Source organism: Cydia splendana, chromosome 14, assembly GCF_910591565.1.
Source record: "Cydia splendana chromosome 14, ilCydSple1.2, whole genome shotgun sequence".
Taxonomy (NCBI): domain Eukaryota; kingdom Metazoa; phylum Arthropoda; class Insecta; order Lepidoptera; family Tortricidae; genus Cydia; species Cydia splendana.
The window spans coordinates 13,282,757-13,307,492 of NC_085973.1; the positions used below are offsets into that span (position 1 = coordinate 13,282,757).

General features: G+C 37.0%; 1 protein-coding gene across 1 annotated transcript in view; it reads left to right on the forward strand.

The window, feature by feature from the left end:
• LOC134796749 (leucine-rich repeat-containing protein 58) overlaps positions 1-24,736 on the forward strand; it is a 29,465-nt gene continuing 4,729 nt past the window's right edge. Inside the window, exons 1-3 of the mRNA XM_063768948.1 lie at positions 1-630; positions 12,954-13,170; positions 15,771-15,960. Of these exons, the coding sequence (XP_063625018.1) occupies positions 140-630; positions 12,954-13,170; positions 15,771-15,960 (898 nt within the window). The 5' untranslated portion in view covers positions 1-139. The remainder of the gene's footprint in view (positions 631-12,953; positions 13,171-15,770; positions 15,961-24,736) is intronic.

Below are 24,736 nucleotides of genomic sequence, written 5' to 3' on the forward strand. Positions count from 1 at the left end.
GTCCGCGGTCCGCGGAGGCACAGGCAGTTGCGCGCGCGCCTCGAGCTAAGGCGCGCGGATACACCCGTAGCTCGTAACTATAATGTGATTTAACACTTCAGTGCACAACGTAGATAATTTATTGTCAACATCGAACAAAATGGAGTGCTACACATCCGACAGTTGTGATAGCGACAGTAGGGAACAAAAGACTCTGGACCTGTCCAACCAGTTGCTAGACACGAACGGTCTGGCGCTGGAACTAAAAGAGATCGTCGATGAGAAGGACTGCGCGGAAAATTACGAGATCGTTCTCTTATACAGCAACAGAATAAGTGCATTGCCCGACACTATAAACAGGTTTTGCAACTTGAAGATACTGGACGTCAGCCACAACAGGCTCAAAACTCTCCCTGACCTGCTGAAATACTGCCCGCTGACATCCCTCATAGCCAAACATAACTTGCTCACCAACGAATCGCTGCCAAAATGCTTCTTCTCCGCGAAAAACACTTTAAAGGAACTCAATTTTAGTGGGAACCAGCTCAGTTCTTTCCCAGAACAAGTAATGGAGTTAACATCACTGCGTTATCTCTATATGGGCGGAAACAATATAGTCAATATACCAAAGGATATATGGAAACTCAACAGGTAAGTTATTTCATTGGTAAAAAGTCAAAATCAGAGACTTACCAACTAATGCAACTAATAAAACAAATTTTACTGCAGAATTTGCAGCACTGTTCCCAAATTCAATACTAAAATACTATAGGTACTATAAGCTGAGCTCTTATCATTACACTGATAAGGGGCCTGTGTTTGTACTTATGCCAAATATAGAGATCTATTTAGCACCCCCACATACAAGTAATTAAGATTGTTTGGCATTTAAATTATTTTAAATAGGCGTAAATCTACCTAACAATCCGATGTTAATCGATTAAGTAAATAATGAAAAAAGTTTAGGTCTCTTGATATACGTAGGTATAGATGGTCAAGCAAATCTTGTCAGTAGAAAAAGGCGCGAAATTCAAATTTTCTATGAGACGACATCCCTTCGCGCCTACTTTTTTCAAATTTGCCGCCTTTTTCTACTGAGAAGATCTGCTTGACCAAGTATAGTCTGGCACAGCCACCTTGTGAGTAGAAAAACGCGCCAATTTAAAAAAAAATAGGCAAGAGAGAATTTCGTGCTTTTTTTCTACTGACAAGTTGGGTGTGTTTCAGTATACATAATCGGGTGACCATTTTGTTAAAAAAAAAAATTGCTACAGCTGGCCAAACAAAGGGTTAAAACAGGTCAGCAGAAGAGTTTTCGCAACGAGGTTTGCGGTCAGTTTATTCATCGCAATACAACGAGTTTTATTGAGACATTGGATCGGTCTACATTGTAAATCTCGTGGAAGGCTGCGTAGTTAATGTTAAATAATTGATTTTATTAAGGCTTCTATAGAAGTTGCAACAAATGGCATGCGATTTTAGATGATTGGTAGTAGCTGGTTTGTTACTGCACACCGTTGTATGGGGACCTTGCACTTTGAGACTATGCGCTGAAACTTGGCACAGTTGATTGTTAGCTGGTCTTGAGCAGATACAGACCGGGAGCCGTCGAGAGCCACCTCTCATTTAGTGGGGGGGGGGGGGGGGGGGGGGGGGGGAAAGTTCGACGCTGCCGCGCTTCACTTGGAGCAACATTTCTCTAAAACTATACCTATTAGGGCATGTAGTGTATCATTTTCGGATAAATTAAGGATGAGGAATCTAGTTTTGGAACAAAAACAATGCACTTTCTAACAAAAAAAAAGCATAAAGTAGAAAAGACTAAAAAACGTATTTTTGATTTATTCATAATTACCAATTTTTTTTTAAAGTGTAGCAGGAATCTGAAAACAAAAAATACAGTCGTAAAGCTACACTTATTACGTTTAAGAAAATATATAGTTTAATATACAAAACTGTGGATAAATGGGAGATAAAAAATAATATTAAGCGTGGGTCAGAGTGATCTCAATACAAAATATTATGAATGTGGGAAAGTTACTTATAATTTGTTCTACAATCGTTTATTTTTCTTGTTTTTCGTAAATAACTCGTAAACGGTAGCCCACAGCAAAAAATTATCTTTTACGTAAATAATCTGTTTCAGATTTCTTATAAAATAAGTACTACTGTTTTTCGCTACCATCAATATTAAAAAAAATATTGAAGGGAGAAAATAAATACTTAGGTCCCCTTTTTTAATCATTCGTAAATAACTCGTAAACGATGGCCAATAGCAAAAAATTTTTTAGTACATGAATAATTTACATAAAATTTCCCACAAAAAAGGTCATTCAAACTTTTTCGCTAGGATCAATATTAAAAACGATATTAAAGAGAGAAAATAAATTCTAAGGTCCCCTTTTTAATATTGATCCTAGCGAAAAAGTTTGAATAACCTTTTTTGTAGGAAATTTTATGCCAATTATTCATGTGTTAAAATATTTTTTGCTATTGGCCATCCTTTATGAGTTATTTACGAATGACTAAAAAAGGGGACCTTAGTATTTATTTTCTCCCTTCAATATTTTTTTTTAATATTGATCTTAGCGGCAAAAAGTAGCACTTATTTTATAAGAATACTGAAAAAGATTATTTACGTACAAGATATTTATTGCTGTGGGCTACCGTTTACGAGCTATTTACGAAAAACTAAAAAAATAAACGATGTAGAACAAATTATAAGTAACTTTCCCACATTAATAATATTTTGTATTGAGATCACTCTGGCCCACGCTTAATATTATTTTTTATCTCCCATGTAACAACAGTTTTGTATAATAAACTATATATTTTCTTAAACGTAATAAGTGTAGCTTTACAACTATATTTTTTGTTTTCAGATTCCTACTACACTTTAAAAAAAAATTGGTAATTATGAAAAAATCCAAGATACGTTTTTTTGTCTTTTCTACTTTATGTTTTTTTTTGTTAGAAAGTGCATTGTTTTGGTTCCAAAAAAAAATTCCTCATCCTTAATTTATCCGAAAATGATATATCACATGCCCTAATAGGTACAGTTTTAGAGAAATGTTGCTCCAAGTGAAGCGCGGCGGCGTCGAACTTCCCCCCCTCCCCCCCACTAAATGAGACGTGGCTCTCGAGGTCTCCCGGTCTGTATCTGCTCACGACCAGCTAAGAATCAACTGTGCCAAGTTTCAGCGCATAGTCACAAAGTGCAAGGTGTCGCGCACTAACAAACTAGCTATAGCCAATAAGGAGCAATGAATTCGATCGACCAAATGCCGCAATGTATCGCAAATCGGATGCGATTGTTGGTGACGTTTGGAGAAGGATTATAGATGTTTACAATTATCTAATGACGCTATCGCAAATTTGAAAGGCATGCGAAATTATTACAGTACCTAACTGTCATATCATAGGTCAGGGGTGTCACCCGACATAGATAACTGAAATGTCAGGTCTAATTTAACTCTTCAGATGATAGTGTTCATCACACTGAACATATTATTGTTCATAAAATGTTGTGATATAGATATAACTCATATAAGGTACTAACTTCTGCCCGCGACTTTGTCTGCAACTCTGCATAGAATAATGATTTCCGTGAAAAAACTATCCATGTCCTTCCCTTTATACAAAAAGTCATCTAAATCGGTTCATCGGTTTAAGGGTGGATTTCAAAATCCTGCGAAAACTTATGGTTCGGTCTTTATAAAAAAAACTAGTAGGTTGTGCGAGTTGCAACTTTTTTATATGTTTTTAAGAACTATTATCTTCATGTTCCTTCAATTACCATCTCCAATAACTTAATAGTTTTTTTTATATAAAATGTTTTATGTGTCTAAAATCATCACCGTCTACCGGAAAAATCTGAACCTTATTGTTTGCAGTGAAAATTATAGCATACCTATCGTACGATTGCGATTTTTCTTTTACTTATATCTTTTCCATGTTGTTGTTTAACACATGGGAAAATATACAATAATTCCTTCACCGAGAAAGTACATTTAAAAATATTTAAAATTTTGTCACGAATATTCGTCAACACCGTCATGGTAATGTCAATGTGAGCTTATCTCCGTGTATGAACAACGAAATACCGCTAAAGGTCCTTGCCCTATTTTTCACTTTAATATAGAATGCCAAAAATGATTTCACTATAAAGTCACATCATTGAATCGTGAGAAATATTACGAACAAATTTGTAAAACGTAGTTTGTCACAACAGAGCATCATCACCGTTATGCTTTGGTTTAAAAAAGTTATAAATGATATATTAGAAATAATTATTGAAATGAATGGCAAACTACATGAAGTTTATTGTGTAGCATAGACATTAACTACTATTATTCGTATTCTAGAAATAAAAACAAGAAACTCTCAAATCGTCAACACCATACCCATCATCACCGGGAAAAAATGACGACCGGTGATGATTTCATGTGTATGGTGATGACGGTTCTCAGAAACTTTTCTAGTTATTTTGCTATAATTCATTATGAAATTAAGCTGTATGTTTGAAAAACGTTCTCTATGTCTTCTAACACTATATAATGTCTACCTTATAAATGTAGAAGAAGATAAGACTATTTTTTTCACACTAGAGGATGGTTAGTTTTAAATAACATTTTGACTGACGTAGGCAAAATTTAGGTCACTTAGAACTTAGAACATACAAATGTTTATTTTTTATTATCTAATAATGTAAATCGTGCAACTTAGAGTCTGTAATTGCATGTTAGTCGTGTTAAAACAAAGTATTTAAACATGCAACATATATTAAGTTTTAAGCGTCCATAGGCTACGGTACTGGCTCACTATCGTAATGGCCTTATGTTTTTTGATAATATTATATTAATTGATGTATATAATTACAGCAATTAATAATTATACCATTGGGTAGTCACCGGACCCAATACCTAACATTTTGTAACTTATGACATGCATCACAAGTAGGGGTCTTGCAACTTATAAAACACTGATTATATATTAATGTTTAGCTATTAAACAATATATATATGGATTTAAATCATTATAGCTATTTTTAAAGTTAATTTATAAAACAACAAAAATACAAACTTATGCAATGAATCAAATTATCAAAAAAAAAAGTAATATATCATAAAAATTAAGCTCACTGGTAAGCCAGCAATTTTATAATATGATATAAATACCAAGTTATGCAGTAGATAAAAGAAGATGCGGGTTTAAACTGATAATAAGAGTACAATATTGTTAATATGATTTAACATTGAAAAAACCCAAAAAAATAAATGAATACATAAATTGCCTATTTCGGAATATAAATTATTTAAAATTATACAATAAAAATACTTGTTATATATTTATTTATATGAATAAAATGTATTTTTTATAATTTACTAAAAATAATTTATGTAGCTAGTCTTATGTTCAAAAACATGTTATTTGTAATGTTTATTAAAGTTCTAAAGCCTTACAATTAAAAAAAGTTTTTGTTTTTTTAATACGTTTTTAATACATATATAAATTAGTTCCCAAATCGTCATTACCGTACATGCAGTGTCATTACCGTCTATAAAAGAGTCATTACCATACCATGATTGTCATCACCATCTTGCGTTTTTATTTTCCGAAAGCGATAACTTCAAATATAAGCCACAAATGATTGTATAAATACCATAAATATCCTCAATATACAGCCCCCTATTACTTTACCCAGCTAGAATCGTGTTAAATTAAACATTCAAAAAAAATATTTTTTTGTATGGTGAAATTTTTGGTGATGAACTCCACCCTTAAACGTAAAGAGGTTACTGCCAGACAGTTACGTTCACATTTATAAATTATAATACATATAAGTAGGGATATGCCTAAACACAGGCAGGTTTTTTGCATTTTTTTAACGTACTTAGTGTAATAAAACAATTTCCTTAAATTCCTAGGAATCCTAGGCCACTATAGAACCTTGTCGCTGTAACTACTAGACACATAACAAACATCTCAATAAGCACTTGTCGTAGAAGACAAACAAATTGGTTCATTATGACATGGTTCTATAGTGGCCTAGGAATCAAATTGATTGACTACTACTTAGTACCTACTACAGTAGAGTCCGGTTATAACGACGCACAAGGGACCGCTGATATTACGTCGTACTAACCGGACGTCGTACAAAACGAACTGACAATTTTAATATATTTTTTAATCAAAATAATTACATCATTTTGTATTTATTAAAACTTATGCGACAATCAAAGAAAAATAAAACATTTATTTTAAAATATTTATTTACGTTAGTATTACGACAGCTTGTAATGTCTTAAATGGACAGACTTGTGTGTTTAGAAGAAGCCACTTTTCAAGGTACGCGTACTCACTCGTCATCCGCAAATTACTTGAATCCCGTAAAATAAAAAGTCGTAATTCTTGGGGATCTAATCGTCAAGATGACGTTGTTTTATCACACAGTTCCTATGGCCACCTCCTGTGTCCATCATCAGATCAGCTCGAAGGTACCTACCAATATATTGCATTGTCACCCAACTTACATACCTAATTATGTATGTGAAGTTTTTTAAGCTCAACTGAATAATGGGAATTGTTTTATTTAGTTTGCAAGATTACGAAAACTCACATGACTATTTCATCTTGCTCCGCATAGGCAAAAGGGGGAGGGAGTTGGATGTGCGGGACGGAGTAAGCTTCTTACCAACAATTAATTTGTAAAAACTACGTCGCTCGTCGTTGTAACCGGACTTGACGGACGGATTTTGAGTCAATTTCCGTCGTTAAAAGCGATCGGTCGTTATAAGCGGAGTCGTAATAAACGGTTGAGCTTTCATAGTAGCTTGTACTAAAACCAAACAAGTGCCTATACTTACGTCGCTATAAGCGGTTGGTTGTTATATGCGAAGTCGTACTAACCGGACTCTACTGTACCTACTACTACCATAGAGGAATAATATAGGTAAGTAAAGAAAGAGTGGGTTACTCCATAGTCTCCATACATTACATGAGTTTTCTTGCCAAAACGCGAGTTATTTCGTAGTCCACATCTAACGTCAAGTAGTGGAATTATCAGTAGGTACCGCTACTTGTGTTGACGAAAAATGTACTGCTAAAACAATTTACAACTAATATTATAAGCAGAAGGAGTTCATCCGGTAAATCTATAATATTAGCCGAATATTGTCGAGCATTAGAGTTTTCATTCATTGCGGCATCTATTGTCGACTAGCAGTACTGATACATTCCGCTACTTGACGCTAGATGTCGACTACGAAATAACTCGTGTTTTGGTAAGAAAACTGATGTATGAAGTTTACCACTCTTTCTTTACTTATTATTTATATATTACTTTATGCTACTACCTACCTACTTACTCAAGTGTTGCCAAATAAAGAGTTAGGATTGAATTAAAATTGAATTGCTTAAACGAGCCATTTTTAGAGAAAGCATTTCTAATTCGTAAGCGACAATATAGTAACCACTGGCTGAGACTGACATAATAGAAGATAGATAGTATAGATACTTACCTTCACAGGCTATTAAGCTACGATAATGTTTACATTTTCGAGAACCGAAGCTCTTTGTTACAGCGAATGTTATTCTAAAACGTACCCATGAGTTGGGTTCACAAAACCATCGTGACTGGTACAGCGGTGGACATGTTAATTTAAACAATAATGTTTATACTTTACATACTGTATTAACTTCTTACGTCATACTAGGTACTAGTGGCTCTGTGAGCTGTAGACCTCGCGAGCAGAGCTTTAAATAACATGGTGCTAAGAGCTTTAAATATAGTAAATTAAAACTAGTAGTTCGCCCCGAACCGAGAACTCGCGGTTCGCCAAAAAGATCAATTGAATGCAGTGCTACTTAGTCTTAGAGATGGGCATTTCGTAATTGATTCCTAATTCCACGATTACTTGAAATTACTTTGCAATCTGATTACCGATTCCCAGATTACTTTGTAATCTAACAATACCGAATTACTAAGTACAATTCCATTTGAGGAATCAGGAATAAATTTTTCAAATATTACAATTACTAGTAATTGGAATCAATGTCGATTCCTCATTACAGGAATGCATTACTTGATTCCTTTCAGATTACATTTCGTACTACTACTAACAAAAGTACATTTCGATAGTAGATATAGATGTTGTTGACTTACTAGGATGCATCTCTATACCTTATTTGAAACAGGTGTGCAGATTTCGAAAACGATGACGATGACCTACAAAACGATAAGCATGACGAATTTTATGACATACAGCATGGCCGCCATTTTGGAATCCAAAATTTTCCTCATTTAAAAAAAAATCTTCAAAAAAAAAATAGTTCATACAATCGCGATACAATAGAGAGCTCTTCAGTCGAGCACCGTGTTCAGGCAACGAAGCTTGCTGAGTTGCCCAAGTAGTCACGAGACTGAAAAGCTTATCACTATTGGATACAATACTTTTTCTACAAGTCAACAAAAATAATACTTTAAAGTCTTTAAACTAGTAGAATCATACAAACAAACCAAACCAAAAGTATACAGCAGATACGCGAGTATATATACCTTCATACTGGTACGCGCCCCGGCCGCCGCGCCCCGCGCCCCACGGCGGGTTGGTCAACGACACCTTCTCGTAACTCATGAGGCCCTGGTACTTGCTCCTTGCTAAATTCGATTTTTAAACAGTTTTTTTCTCGATTTTAGCCACCGTAGCCTATGGAGACTAACAAGTAACGCTAAGCGGTTTTCGTAGTCTATGGATGTTTATATATTAAGGGTGTCACATGCGCGTTTCTGACTTATGACGCAATTGTTCCTACAATACAACCTAAAATAATAAATGTGTAAACCGAGCACTTTCATTTGATACCAAACTCGACCATACTTTCTTGCAATTAAAATTACCAGAATAGCAAGACCCCTCACAAATAGCTTTATAGCACTTTCAGCTCAATAACCTCTTGTTCGAGCCAGCTCAAAATTTAATGACTAAAATATAATGCCCTCAACTATACGTTCACCCAATTTCATTTAAATTAGAACAATTTTACTTAAGTTATCGAGTATCAAACTATCCTCTGATAGTTCAGCTTAAAAACATCGAAATGCCGGGACGTGCCCCTAGCCAGCCGTGTGTTCAAAGTCGAATGTAAGAACTTCACTTCGCTTCGCTCGCTCGTTCGATAAATTAAAAAAAAAACGATACGAAATTTATGTGTAAAAAAATACAAAAAGTTATAATATCCCAGCATACAATTACTGGGGATCGAACCCAGACCCTCTGTGCAAACAGAAAAAGCGAACGTTTACAAACTGAGCCAAATAGTTCTTAGATGGGTTGACGAAATTTAGCTACTCCTTCTCAAATTAAAATACTATAAAACATTTATTTACATACAATATATATACAGTGGTACTACTAAACGAAATTAATAACTAGCTTAAATCTAAAATAGGCCCTTGAGGCATTGTACCAAGGATGCTGGCGGCATTTCCTCGCTGTATCGCAATGCTGATACGTTGTGCGAGGTAGCCGCCAGCTCTTCGGTCACCAGTTACGTCAACCAGACGCTTCGCGATTTCTGCGAACAACTTATGCGCGCTGGGACCCCATGGACCTAGAGTTTCAACGCCAAATGGTACAAAATGGTACTCTCTACCGAGGCTCTTATATTTGTTACGTTTTAGAATTTCGGCGCTTTCCGCCGCTCCGCCCGCTTTTACAGTAGTCCGTTGGAGGTGGGACGGTGCCAGTGTGTCTACGCAGGTAGCATCCCACACCAACATCCGTCCCAAGCTCCAAGGAACTAAGGACACTCCATCGGGCCTCTTGCCATCATCTCTGATAATGCCAGTCGGCTCAAGAAGAGCAGGCACATTGATGGTGGCAAGAGACCGACGGACTATGTCATTAAGCGACGCATGTCTCGAAAAACCGCCTGCACTTTTTTGACAAGATAAAAAAAAAAATAATAATAATAATAATAATAATTTACCGGTTTTTTACCCCATAGCTCAGTTCTTAGTCCATCGCTTTCACCCAATAACCTAGTTCATTTTAGATTCCATCAACTCCCAATAGTCCTTACACCCTGGCGGGTGCTGCCTCTGCGTGCGTCCCATGACACGGGCAAGGGCAGCCTCCGCTCGGTGTACCCCTTACATTTCATTAAAGTGTCAAAAGGGCCTCTACGTGTTGGCTTCGGCTCCGCGCACGCCTCCCAAAGGTCCGGAACACCATTGTTCCGTGATGGGAAAGACATACAAATAATAATTAAAATTAGTTAAAATTAAATATCTCAATACCTCCGAAACCAGCGAAATAAATTTTCTGAATTTGTTTAGGCGCGAGCTATCATGACTACGCCATTTTAAAAAAATTCAAAAAACCGGACGGACAAAAAAAAATTATTTTACATAGAATCCAGTCACAAAATTTCACGAGATTCGGTTAAGAATTGCGACCTGTAGAGGAGAACATCCGGACATGCAAAAGCAAAATGCTCCAGTCGAAACGTAGACCTTCGCTACGTTCCGGTCAATGATGAGAACCGACGCTACGGCTTTCACATACACCAGGTACCTATTGCGAGGTGTCCAATGGAACTCGATTCCCGCCAGCTTGATATTAAGGTAATCTCCTGGAGCGTCGTGACGTGACGAAAATGCAAACTATATCTATCTGTGTGCTTCAACCTAGCTGTTCATAAGTTGCATAAATCTATAAGGGCCCTTATGCACTAGCGGTTAACCGCGGGGGCAGCTGGCCACGCGGCCAGCCGCTTTTCCAATTTAATATGCAACCGCTTGTGACCGTACGCACTTAACCGCCACAAAATTTCAACCGCGGCGGTTGAATGAAGAGCTGCGGCCCGCTTCGCGGCTGGCCGCCAACTTGTCTCCAAGTCTATGTTACGCACTGGCGGTTCAGGGTGCGGCGAGCCGCCGATGTGTTAGTAGCCGACGTATCCATCCACTACAATATTATTTAGCATGTAGATATAGATAAATTAATAATTATTAAAAATTAAATACGTAAAGATTAATCGTAATGGCCTAAAGATTAATCGTGCCGATTTTCATACCTTTAACACCATTTGCAGCTGATTCCCGAATTTCAGGGTGTACCGCTATCGCTAGGTTACATCGTTACGATAATCGACAACGATTTGTCATACACACGGTAGATAAAACTGCGCAGTTCGGACTGCACAGTTTAATCGCTACGATTTATCGTTACGTATGTAGCCGGCATTAAACGAACCGCCTAAGCGGCCAACCGCTAGTGCGCTATTACCTAGTACTAAAACTCTGCCCGACCCACAGAGAACATACGACTAAAGTTCTGTTTGAGGTAGACAAACAATAAGCGGCCGTAAAAGCTAAAATCTCATAGCTAAAACGCGATTATTTCGAGTCGAGATAACCTTAGGTAGGGTAACAGTCAGTCGCGGGTGTAATTTTAGGGTGATTAGACTGATTAGGTATAACCAACAAGGCAACAAGTGGTGTAAATTCTATAAAACTCAGAATATGCATAAACCCTTATAGGTAATATTAGAGTTGGTAAATTCACCTGCCTAGCTATAACAATGAATTAAACAAAAACCGTTATCTAATACCTATATATCTGCTCACCATCCCCAGATAAGTCTGGTGCAAAGTATTGATAGGTAGATAATACCTACTTATCACGAAAGAAACATGTATCAAATGCGTGAAAGATAAAACAATGCACATTGGCTTAATAATATAACATTGCCAATAAAATTCCTAATACTTACTCATATTTAGTATGTTTGTGAATTCTGTCAATTCTAAGAAAAATAATATAACATTGCCAATAAAATTCCTAATACTTACTCATATTTAGTATGTTTGTGAATTCTGTCAATTCTAAGAAAACGCGCGAAACATAGAGGTACAATAATATAGAGACGGGGGAGGGGCCTAACGACCGAACGAGATGCACTTATGGAACTTTCAGTAGGAGTAGCAGAGAAAGCGATATTTTTGCTTGTCCTTATCACGGTCTCACTTTTTTTTTGTTCCCCACCATACATTTTGTATGGTTTATGGTGGGCAACAAATAACCCGACCGAATTACGTAGATTGTTTTTGGTATGTTGTCAGGAATGTTATAACGTGTTTTAATATTGTCGCATTGCGTATGTTTTGTCCCTCACGGAGGCACGCGTATACCACTTCTATAGGATGCTACCTTCTATGGCGCGAAAACATAATATGGTACTCTCAATAATTCAATATCATTATATATCTACATACTACGTAGTACCTACCTGATAGTATGAATCGATTTATCCCAGTTCTTAAAGTAGGTACCTATACTTTCGTAAACACTAACTCCAAAGACCAATATTGTAAACAACAGTTAACATAACATAAATGACTTGCGAAACTGGATCAGGCTATAAAATTATTAGCGGGTTCTTATCTCGCCAGACGCACAGTCATATATGTCACACGATGATAGCACCTCAGGATATTACGTTATCTGGGACAGACGTACTTTTAAAGGATATAATACGTATTCATAAGAATCATTAAGTTTATAAGAAAACGCTGTTATTTGTAGACGAGGAAGTTGGCCATGTTTAGCTGTCTTTGCTATATAGGTAGGTTGATATTTATTTACACACGGGTGACGAGAAAAATATTTTGCCAATAAGAAGCCGACTTATTAATACAGTGGAACTAAAAACTTGGATATATATTAATAGCTAACTACACTGGAACTAGATACTAGAAGCAATTTCTTGCAAAAACTTAGTTATTAACCTATCTATATCTGCCCTCAACTTAGATAATTTGCCATAGTACATAGTCATAGCTCTATTTTTTTCACTGGCAATATCAACTGTAATAAGCACTACGAGTAGAGTACCTATCTGATAGATCATGATAGATGGTAGGATCCTACCTCTATGTAGGTACTATCTAATGGACAATGTATTTGTAGTTTACAGATTCTCTCACTAGGAGGCAACCAAATCATCGAAGTCCCCGATGCGGTGGGAAGACTGACGGGTCTGCAGGCCCTGGTTTTGAGTGACAACCTTATAGAACAGCTCCCGAATAGCATAGCCAACCTGAACCAGCTGCGGTCGCTGCTCATCCACAGAAACAAACTTAAGACACTGCCTACTCAGATCATCAAGTTAAAATGTCTAACAGAGGTAAAGTAAACGATATATTTCTATTTCCGATACCATCGCCATTAACACTAACATCGCTAAAAGGCGTTTCAGTGATAAGGAACAATTAACTCGAAAAATTTTTTTGCCAGAGATCACTGCTCTATGTCGAATAAAGTCAACAAAGGTTGTTCTGTTTATAAATTCGCCGACCACTTCAGGTGCTCTCAGGAACCACCAGTGGTCCGGACTATACCGGTTATGAATCAATGGTCTAGCTACTCTAGCTAGTACCCCATTTTGCCATCACTAAATTGTATCATAAGCATTGTGACTGTGCTGCTAATTATTATTGGTTTTTATTCCAGTCTGATAATATTTTATACAGAAGCATTATTATTATTGTCGAGGGATAATACATTGGCTTGTTTGTCTAGACTAGACAAACGCGAAGTTCCAGCTGTCACTGGCTTTATTAACAGTAACTGCGTAATATGAAAATTTTAAGGAAACTAGTAAAGAAATTGTGTGAACTACTTAGTAAATAATTTACTATCTGCAACATAATAAATTGCGCGTTATATTGCTCCCGTTATCTTGCACGTGCGATGTCACTGGCTAGACTGCAACAATGTTTCTACATTAATCGTAAAAGGCTGAAAACGTATTTCAAATTTCTATTGTGCACTGGTCATTGGTACCCTACCATATACCCATATAACTTATTAATTAATACATAATATGTACCTATCTAGTTATCTACATACTAATGTAGGTGCCTATAGGAGGTGATGTTTTTCAGTTATTGCATAACATTTTTGACGTATTTATAATAACAACTTAATTGTATCGAGATAAAAGCCGTATTTCGGCCTACAAAAAAAAATATTCTTATGGTATTGGTTTCAGAAATTAGTCGCTCTTGATAGTAAATTACATAATTAACCTGACTGCCTAAATAACAACAGTCATAAGTAGTTCCGTACATATAATCCAAGTGGATACAAAAAATCAGAAAGCCTTCGAAGAGTCCACGTTATTCACCTTTCTACAATTCTATTCATTATTGTTTTTGTTATGTGACAAAGACAATAAGCTATTTAATTATCATTTCCATTATTATAACTATTTATAACATAATATGCGATGATTTCATTGTATGTCCTTAGTGTTATTATAAGCTACTAGACGGGCCCGCAGCTCCGCTCGCGTAAATGAAATAAAGAGTGTGTCAACCCTGCCAGGGTTCATAACGGTGATAGGGATTTCTTATTTGTACCCGTTATTTGGATAACTTATTACGCAAAATATCAGAAAAAAATTATGTGATTTGATAAAAGGCAAAATTATACTTTTTCATCTACGTAGTTATTTATTTAAAACTCGTTTCAAGATAAAATTATTATTTATTTTTATAAGCCTAATTGCAAAAACGTTCATTAGATTAATTTCCGCCTTAAGACGAATATGGACGACCACCGCCCATAAATCGCCTTTTGGTACAAACGTACGTACTCCCCATTTCCCTTTCTGAATACTAACATTACTTACTATTACGGTTATGTGAATCCTGGCCTCCGAGAAAAGACAAAACAAAACACACCATGTTTCTCGGTCTTGCGATAGCTCTCGCCAGTCCCCATGGCAGAGGATAAGCAGATCTCGAGCAACTACGTCGTTCCAGCGGTAGGTACCTATGACGTCCAATTGGGCGTCTCCCATTTCGTTGTCCCAAGTACGCTCTCGTCACGGCACGATCCTCTCCCATTCTCTCTAAATGTCCGAGCCAATGTAAGCTTAGCCACTTTTGTCTCTCAGTATTCCGCCAGTATATCGGAACACCTCCTTATTTCTATGGCAACAGAGTTATATTACGATATTTGGCCGACTGCTGACTGTACGTTTGCTTATTTTCACCAGGTCGTTTCGCTTAAAAATATCTGAACATGCACTTAAATTGTATCTACCTACATTATAACTTGCTATCAACTTTAATTGTATTTTTGGCCCATCTCGGCAGCCCGGTCCCCGGACGAATTTGTTTGCCGAAGCTGTGAAAGTAAATCTGAATAACATAACTCAAAAAGAAATTTAAAACAACAAAATACTAATTACTATTGATATTGATAAGTCATTATCAGTCATTATATGGCATGTCACTCGTATGGGCATAAACTAAGGTAAAAGGTTGAGGTTGACAGCACTTTTTATTTTACTTCGAGTAAAAAAGGTCGAAATCACTGCATACCAACATAACAAACATAATTTTGGTTATTTGAAGTTCGAAACGAAACCTACCGAGAGTTCCCGAGAAATGGTCGAAGTCGTAAAATGAAAATTGTTATGAAAATGTATATTCCTTATTGTAAATTAAATACGCATCGAAAGCGATAGTTTTTATGTTCTAGTTTTATTCTCATATGTAGATAATAGATTTAAACAGTTTTTTCTTAGCATACGTGCGTTGTATTCGAGATACGTGTCAAAAACTTTTTTAGAAATTTGTAAGGCGCCATCTCTCTTCTTCGCTCGTTTTTTATCCCGTTCTGGTTTTTCAATTTTATATATATGATGATGATGATGATGATAAGTACTTATTGAATGAATCACCACAATGACCTATATCATTATTTTTGTTATAGTTAAGTCTCCGAGACAACCCTCTAGTGGTGAGGTTCGTTCGGGACATGACATTGCAGCCCCCCTCGCTACTAGAACTCGCTGGCCGGACCATCAAACTACATGAGATCCCAACATTTCCAGGGGAGGTGCCAAGGGACCTGATTAACTATTTAGGCGCAGCGCAGTGCTGCGTTAATCCAAAGTGCAAAGGTAACCTTTTCTACTGTACATAAAAACCAATAGGTACATTACCTGAATCAATACCGATGTCTATTGTCTGATGTACCTATATTTAAACGCTTCCCAAATTGTAATTGCGACAAATGCCTGTAAAAACCTCAGGGCCAAGGGTGATTTAATAAGTTTGCCTACCATTTTGCCAATTCGCAATAGGTACCTACAGGCGAAGTCTAGTGCGGAGATTTTTGACATATACTTGGTCAAGCAGATCTTGTCAGTAGAAAAAGGCGGCAAATTTGAATAATGTAGGCACGAAGGGATATCGTCCCATAGAAAATTTGAATTTCGCGCCTTTTTTTACTGACAAGATTTGCTTGACCGTCTATATGACAGAATATTTTTACTTGTACTACTTTTATTTTTGGAAACAGGGCTCGGAACCGGTACTTTTTAAAAACCCCGAAATAGCCCATATTTTATGCTCTTTACGTAGGACTGAATCATGTATTTAGGTAACAACTTTGTATTATTAGGTTGTTCCATTAAAAATGAAATAATGAACGAAAAAAAACTTAATAATACCGGTTTTTTTTTGTATGGATCAAATACCGGTTTTCGACCCCTGTTTGGAAGTAAACACTCATTATTATTATCGCTTATTATCTAAGATAAGTTGCCAGTCCGCGCACGCACAAAAATTCAAGACGTTAACAAAATCTAAGAATGTTCATCCTGATGAACATTATCAGCGAAAGGGTTAAAATTAAAAACGTTTTAATTTAAAGGAGGCGCGATGCGCGAACTAGCAAGACTCCACATTACACACTATTTTGGCTCATCAGTTGCAAGATAAATATTAATTATATTATATAAAGCGGTTATAATATACGGTTTTACATCAAAACAAAATGGAAAAATAGCCACACCAAGTATGATGCCGTAGATAAATGACATAGGCCAAGAAAGGTACGCTCGGCTAGTATGGCGGAATGGAAATAATTAGTAATAGCTGAAATTTTCGGTGTATGGGACAGATAATAAATCTAGTGATTACGTCGACACATAATCCAAATAAATATATTACATTTAGGTATTTAAAAAAAAATGTAAATATATAAAAAATCACAGAAAGTTTGTAAAAAATATTAATAACATTTTTTAAATTTATACTCATAGAGAAATATTTGCTTTATGACATTAAGCATGAATCACACAAAAAATAATTCTGTATCCTACATTTAAAGTAAGTAACCTACGGTTATTATTAAATTCAGTATATTTCCGTCCTCAAAAATGGTAATAGGCTATTTTTTCTCTCATTATTTCCAAATTACAATAAGTACAAGCGTTGCAATTTAATAGTACACTAAATAATACCGTATGGTAAGTTTTATGGGGTTGTGCATTAATTGCCTGGTTAAAAATGGTAATAGATCAATATCATATGGGATTTTTATTATGAGTTCTCTTTCGTCGAATACTGTAAAAATCGGCTTGAAATATGATTCATAACACAAAAAACCATCAAAAACGTTATCGTTGCTTTAAAGTTGCCGCGCACGAGCCAGCGAGCTAACGCGATTGGTCGTTGCATGGAGCGGGGCGACGGAACGATGAAACTTCCATCGCCCCGAGCGCGAATATTTAAAAAAGTATTTAGTATATTTACTATTTACTCGGTCAAAACATATGTACCAGTGAACGTAAAAAATATGGGAGACTAGATTCGAACTAATTATCAGCTTTAATCTGGGCAAGAGTGCTGTAAATAAGAAAGTAAATTTTACGTAATTGCAGGCTTTCCGTCTTTGCGTGCGCGTTAAATTTAATACAATAATAGGCCAATTATATAGGGCTATTATACTGACACACACCCAATTTGATAGCAGAAAAAGACGCGAAATTAAAATTTTCTTAGGGAAATCAAATCTTCGCGCCTATAAGTTTAAACCATTTAAGGTTTCAATAGCGGTCATTTAAGTACCACCCCTCACCACTAAAATGTAATTATCAAAAACGACAGTTGCTAATGTTCCCCAAAGTAAGCATTTCTAGTTATTGCTGCAATACAGTGGTACCGGGCACCTTGCGACGCAAGGCCGAGCAGGAATCGCAAACCTTAAAATATTTGCACTAATTAATTGAGTTAGGATTTTGTTAGTACTCTTTAATTGAATAGCAAAAAATATAAGTTATGTATTAGAAATACCGTTTTTATTCGATTTTTAATTAAGTAATTATTGTTAAACTTATTTTTACCGTGTGGTGTCGGTTAAAATTTCACTAGTAACATCATTTGGCGACTAGGGCAATAAAAGTCGACACCATAACCAACAAATTAACAAACAACAATAACCAACAAATTAACAAACAACAAAAATTTGCAGTAATATTCCAAAACTCGACTGAACGCAAGCGCACCGAACCGTGTCGCTCCCCTGACGCGACTCAGTGTCATAAAACGTAAGGCCGTGGTATTAACGACAGCGGATAGCTGAGCGGCGAGCGGTGACTGCAGGCGGCAATAAGGTGTTCAGTTAATGTTTTTATAATTTGAAATGACTTCGTTTCCATGTAGAAATAACCAAACAGACTTTAGAAGCATTTAATATTTTATTTGTGGCCGTATAAATTATGTTTTATTGGTAAATTAACTACAATTATTCATATTTGTGGATAAAACAATATACATACTATAATTAATACTAAATTAACATTAAATAAATACATTATTTATGACATAAAAATACATTGCGCGTATTTAACTACTTAGCACTGTTTAATTACGATACTTGCAAGCAAGTAGTAAAGTATATGGCTCCATCCTATCCTGTACCACGATATAGAAGCGATAACATTTTTGCGACAGTTTTGTATAGATAATGGATTTGTCGCTAGAAAATTACGATATCGAGATAAAAGTCAGGTCTCTGAGCGCTATTGAAACCTTAAATGCTTTTTACTTATACATGTTTTAAATTTGCCGCGCTTTTTCTAGTCAAGCTGAATGTGTTTCACTATAGAATAGTAATCGAATTGGTTCAGATTTAACGTTTAATGCATATAAATAACATAATTAGTAAATAACATAATTTTGGACTAAGTACATTATACATACCTACATGACATCAGGCTATGGTTTGGCGCACCGTGACCCTGAACGGCGCGGTAATGTGTTACGGCTGTTAAGTGAAGTCCAGACGGGATGATCAAATCGACCGATTTTATCAGAAATGAAATTGGGGTCAATCTCCAAATTAAGCAACAATTAAACAACTGTACCCATAAACTGAAATAAATGTCATATACTAAGAAAAAGTGACCAAGGCCTCCAGTGCCTAATAAATAATTTATTTTGTTCAAATACTTCATAGTATTGATTGGCAGCGCCATCTCTCTCGCTAGCTCGGTATCATCATGAGAATGATCCAGATAGAAGGTTCGAACCATACTGTTCTACCTTAGAGATGGCTAGGGGGCGCCACAAGCCTTCAGTAGGAAGTGCATATACTTGGAAAATTTGACTAATGTCGCTGTGGCCCGGTGGCCGAGTGGTTCAGGCACCTGCCGCGATAGCAGAGGACGCTGGTTCGATTCCAGCCTGGGGCACTGGAGGCCTTGGTCACTTTTTCTTAGTATATGACATTTATTTCAGTTTATAATTTATAGTAGTGTTTCTACTTGATAAAAACAAATTAAAATATTTTCTGAAAAATAATTTAATTTGTTCAAATACTTCATAGTATTGATTGGCAGCGCCATCTCTCTCGCTAGCTCGGTATCATCATGAGAATGATCCAGATAGAAGGTTCGAACCATACTGTTCTACCTTAGAGATGGCTAGGGGGCGCCACAAGCCTTCAGTAGGAAGTGCATATACTTGGAAAATTTGACTAATGTCGCTGTGGCCCGGTGGCCGAGTGGTTCAGGCACCTGCCGCGATAGCAGAGGACGCTGGTTCGATTCCAGCCTGGGGCACTGGAGGCCTTGGTCACTTTTTCTTAGTATATGACATTTATTTCAGTTTATAATTTATAGTAGTGTTTCTACTTGATAAAAACAAATTAAAATATTTTCTGAAAAATAATTTAATTTGTTCAAATACTTCATAGAACTGTACCCATATTTGGAACCTCAGAATAATATACCCGGCCGGATACCGGATAGTAACTTTGCTTGATTTCAGAGTAAACAAATTGGATTTAAGAAACAGTCACGGTCATATTGTACATTACTCGTTTATTATTTCAAAACAATTTAAACATCCACTCACTTGCACGCGTAGGTACCTACTCATTTCGAACATAGAAATGAATCCGCGCCAACGTTCACCACGAAACAGGTTAAAACCTGCACAATGCGCACCTAAAAACCGAAATGTAGGTATTGTTAAATTTAGTTTGTAGTTAATTAGTTTTTTGGTGTAAGTGTATGAACCAAGGTCTGAAATAAATGATTTTTTATTTTTTTTATTGTTCCGCCGGCCGAAGATTCGGCGGTCGGATACCGAATATTTGGCCGACGGTCAGGCCGAATATCCGGTATCCGACCAAACAACTATCCATTGCATTTCTAATTGAGAGTGGCAACACTATCGTAGGTCGTATTGCCCTTTTCTAGCATATACGTCCCTCGCTCCTACACTCCCACCTAGATATGAGCGCCGCGCCGGCGCGCCGCCGCCGCCGACAAAATTTACGCGCCGCCGCCGCCGACGCTGCGCTATCGGCGTGGCATCGGCGTGACCTTGTTAGATACTACTACGTTCAGAATCAGATAATATATATTTTATCTAGTTTAGATCTTTAACGGCGCCAGTCTGAATAGCTTATAGACATTCAAAAGGTATTTTAGGTCCATATAATTCTAAAACATCGATGGTAAATTCAAACTTTTCTGTTTGGTAACCGCGCTACTAGTGTTAGAGCAACGAAATGACTAATTTTGCCAGCTGGCTAGCTCATCCGTCATTCACCGCGAATTCAATTATTGCAAGCATGGTTTAAATGTCTTAAAAAGGTGTAAAAGGGGGTTAATTTCAGATATTAAGCGTTTTCACGCCCAAAGGTCCGGCCGTTGGCTTTGCACGGAAGGCATCGGAAACGGAATCAGGTCTCATTTTAAGCTTGGCCATTGTTCAAATTTCAAGCTTTGCTCTCTCGCAGACCAATCTTTGGCCTCGCAGCGCATAGAAGTAAGCCGCTATCTGAACCTCCAAGTTTTCGGCCCTGTTTGGAGCGTAACTTTTGGCCTCGCTTTTAAAATGCTTGGTTCTTCTCCAATCTTAGCTCCACTGCAGCACGGCCTTTGGCCTCGCACGAATGCACCTACAGGAGAGCCCCAGAGGTCTTTAACACTATGGCCACGGTCTTTATCGGCCTTCGGTCTTGCTTACACTGGACCAATTCCAAGCTCTGCCCTCTTGCAGCTTGGCCTTCGGCCTCGCACAGAAGCGCGCCGTAATCGGCACTCCGCGCATTCGGCCGTCAGCCAAGCTCACACTTGGCGTTCGATTCTAAGCTGTATGCTTACCTGCAGCTCAGCCTCTGGCCTCGGATGGGAAGGCGTCGGAATCTGGTCTTCGGTGTTAGGTGGAGCTCGGCCTTGGGCCTCACTTTTTGACATAAACTGGTTTGTTGGGTCGATATTGGTTAATAACGGAGCTTGATTTTCCTCACTTCGGCTCTTTGGACAGTCGACCAGATGTTTCCCTGATACAGTCAATCCGCTACTTTTTACTTAGCACAATAAATAAGGGCCTCGCAAAGATCTTCCGGCCAGGGCCTCGCCAAGATTAAGACCGCCTCTGATGCCGCTCGATACCGTTTATACTATATAAAACTTTTTTCGTACCTTTATTCAATAAATTTTGCTTGCAATTGAAAAATGCACTTATTTTATAACTTTCTTACAGCAAAAACGTGTAAATTCGGTAAAATTTTGGTTTGAATTCTTTTTTCATTAATCAAAGGTGTTTCAAGGCCACGCCGCCGATTCGCCGCCGCCGCCGACCGATATTGACCGGCGCGCCGCCGCCGGCTAAATGCCTATCGGCGCTCATATCTACTCCCACCACACAGGCAGGTTGCTTTGTCAGTTATACAAGGCAAATTTTCAAGTCATTGGCTTGCTGTTTTTCCATCTGGAAGGTCGTGAAGCTAAACTGCTGGTGAGTTTTTGAATTTGTACCTTAGTTTAGCTGACTATATTGAAATAGTTATTTATTTTACAAGGGGGCAAAGTTGTTGTTTAACCGCTCGTGCTAATATTGATACTTGAGCAAGTAAAACATTCGAAACATGGAATCTTGAGCGTTGCGAGGGTTTCAAAGCACGAGGGTTAAACAAAATTTGCCCCAAGTGAAACTCAAAATGTTTTACCACACCAACCCAAAGCAAATATTAAATGTAAAAATATCATACAAAATCAAATACAAATGAATTTTATTAAATATTTATGATTTAAAAGTCAATTCTACCAGCAAACATAAGAAAACAACTCAAAATTTGCATTTGATTCCTTTGCCTCATTTGTAAATAAAATGAAACTTTGCTCTCAGTTTTTGAAGTGCAAAGTAAGCCTTTCCGAGCTGGTGTGAAATAAATAATTAAATTTTTCACGCCACTGTTCGGAAATGTGGCAATAGATGGTCTAAAACCAAGCTGGAAAGTAGGCAATAGCTGTAGCACCTGAACCACCACTACTACAATGTTTCATTATTATCATCATCTGTCATTGGTGACAGTTCGCTACAGCAATGAGTATAATTTAAAACATAAAAATCAATAAAAGGTCTTTTTTGGCGCAACTTTTTCCTTCAAAAATAAATTTAGGTTATTTATAGGACCAATTTCTTGTTTAAAAAAAACACGAAATGTCTATTCATTCATTCAGTCAGTTCATTCGATTCACGCTTAAGGCGTTTTTTACTTTTGTAGCTGTTTGTGGTTTTTTAGCAAAAACGCTTCTAAGTTTAGAGTCGGTTTGAAGCAAACAACATAAAAACGCCTCTTAAATGTAATAAAAAAGAAAAAAGGCGGGATCGGAAAATTCTCACTGAATTGGATAGTACTATAAAATATAAGAAACAAGTATCTACGCTCGCTATAAAAATGAGTTCTTCTAGTGAAGAAAATGATATTCTTACGCCGACGCCTACCGAAATTCAAGAGACAGCACAGGCAGTGGCTAGTAATTTGCTACCAGAGAAATCGCGGGCTAGTACTTATAGTTATCCAAATGTTTCCTTATTTCCTCGCAGTAGTCGTGAAAAGCACTATGTAATGCCTCGGCCGGAAACGCTAAAGATGGAGTCGTATTATTCGAGGGCCTCCACCAACGTGTCGGCTCTCAAACTCACTCGTCCATCTTTTAGCGGTTTTCCGTCCTCTCCTACAATGTACTATAGTTGTCCGTTAAATTATCTAGCAAATAAAAACGATCCGGAATAGTGATGTGAAAGTGCAAGAGGATATTAGAAAGAGAGATGCCTAAGAGTAGCATACCATAATGAATACATGTGTCTTAGCTGTATATTGTATTGTTATAAATAATGTTAAAAATGCTTTATGTTGTTAATGTGTTCCAAATTGTGCCGCTTTGGCATTAGCTGTAAGGTGCAATTTGTTATTTGAAATAAATAAATAAATACAATAAATGTTAATTTTACAAAATGTACCTATCAAATTGTATTAAATATCTCTCTCCTCACAGGTGTTACAATAAAGGGTGTACGTACTACATAATTAATTAAACACTCATAATATAATTATATTACATACACATAATAAGTATATCATAGGATATGTATAATCACATTGGTTTGGCGTCTTCCCACCACCAGGCGATAACAAACATGTTTCAATATTATTCTTAGGTTCCGAATATCGGTACAGCTGTTTAATGACAGCATTTACACAAAAATAAAACGCTAATTAAATAACTTATCATATTCGGAACTACAGATGCAACGGATAGTTGTTTGGCCGCATACAGGATACCGGATGTACGGCCTGACCATAGGCCGAATATTCGGTATTCAGCCGCCGAATATTCGGCCGGCGGAAATATTCAGGTTTTTCAGGTGCGCATTGTGGAAGTTTTGGCCTGTTTCGTAATGAACTTTCGCGCGGTATATAGGTCTATCACTAGGTACGAAATTAGTGCGCGAGCTAGTGAATGGAACGTTTAAATTGTTTTAAAATAATAATCGAGTACGATTATATTCCGATATCAAGCATAGTTATTTAGTACCCTTATTTTAGTATCCGGTATCCGTCCGGATATTAAAATAAGGGCGAGATAGGATACCGGATAGTAACCGAATATCCGGTGCATCTCTATTCGGAACCTAAAGTTTTAATCCTGCATGGTGCAAATATGTATAATTTTGAGACAATGACTTGAAAATTTGTCTTGTATAACTGACAAAGCAACCTGCCTGTGTGGTAGGAGTGTGGGGGAGAGAGGGAGGTATATGCTAGAAAAAGACAATACGACCTAGGGGCTGTCCATACATGACGTCATCTATTTTTGACGATTTTTGTCGCCCCCCTTAAAATCATCAAAAAAATCATGCTTCGAATGACACCGTTTCCTCCTGCGTCATGCTACCATCATCCGATGTCCAGACCCCCCCCCCCCAAATTTGAAATGACTTAAATTTATGAGTAGCCCCCTACGACAGTGTTGCCACTCTCAATATTATTTATTCTTAGGTTCCGAATGTGGTAAGTTATTTAATTAGCGTTTTATTTTTGTGTAAAACGCTGTCATTTTAAAGCCGTACTTTTCGCCTTATTGCAAA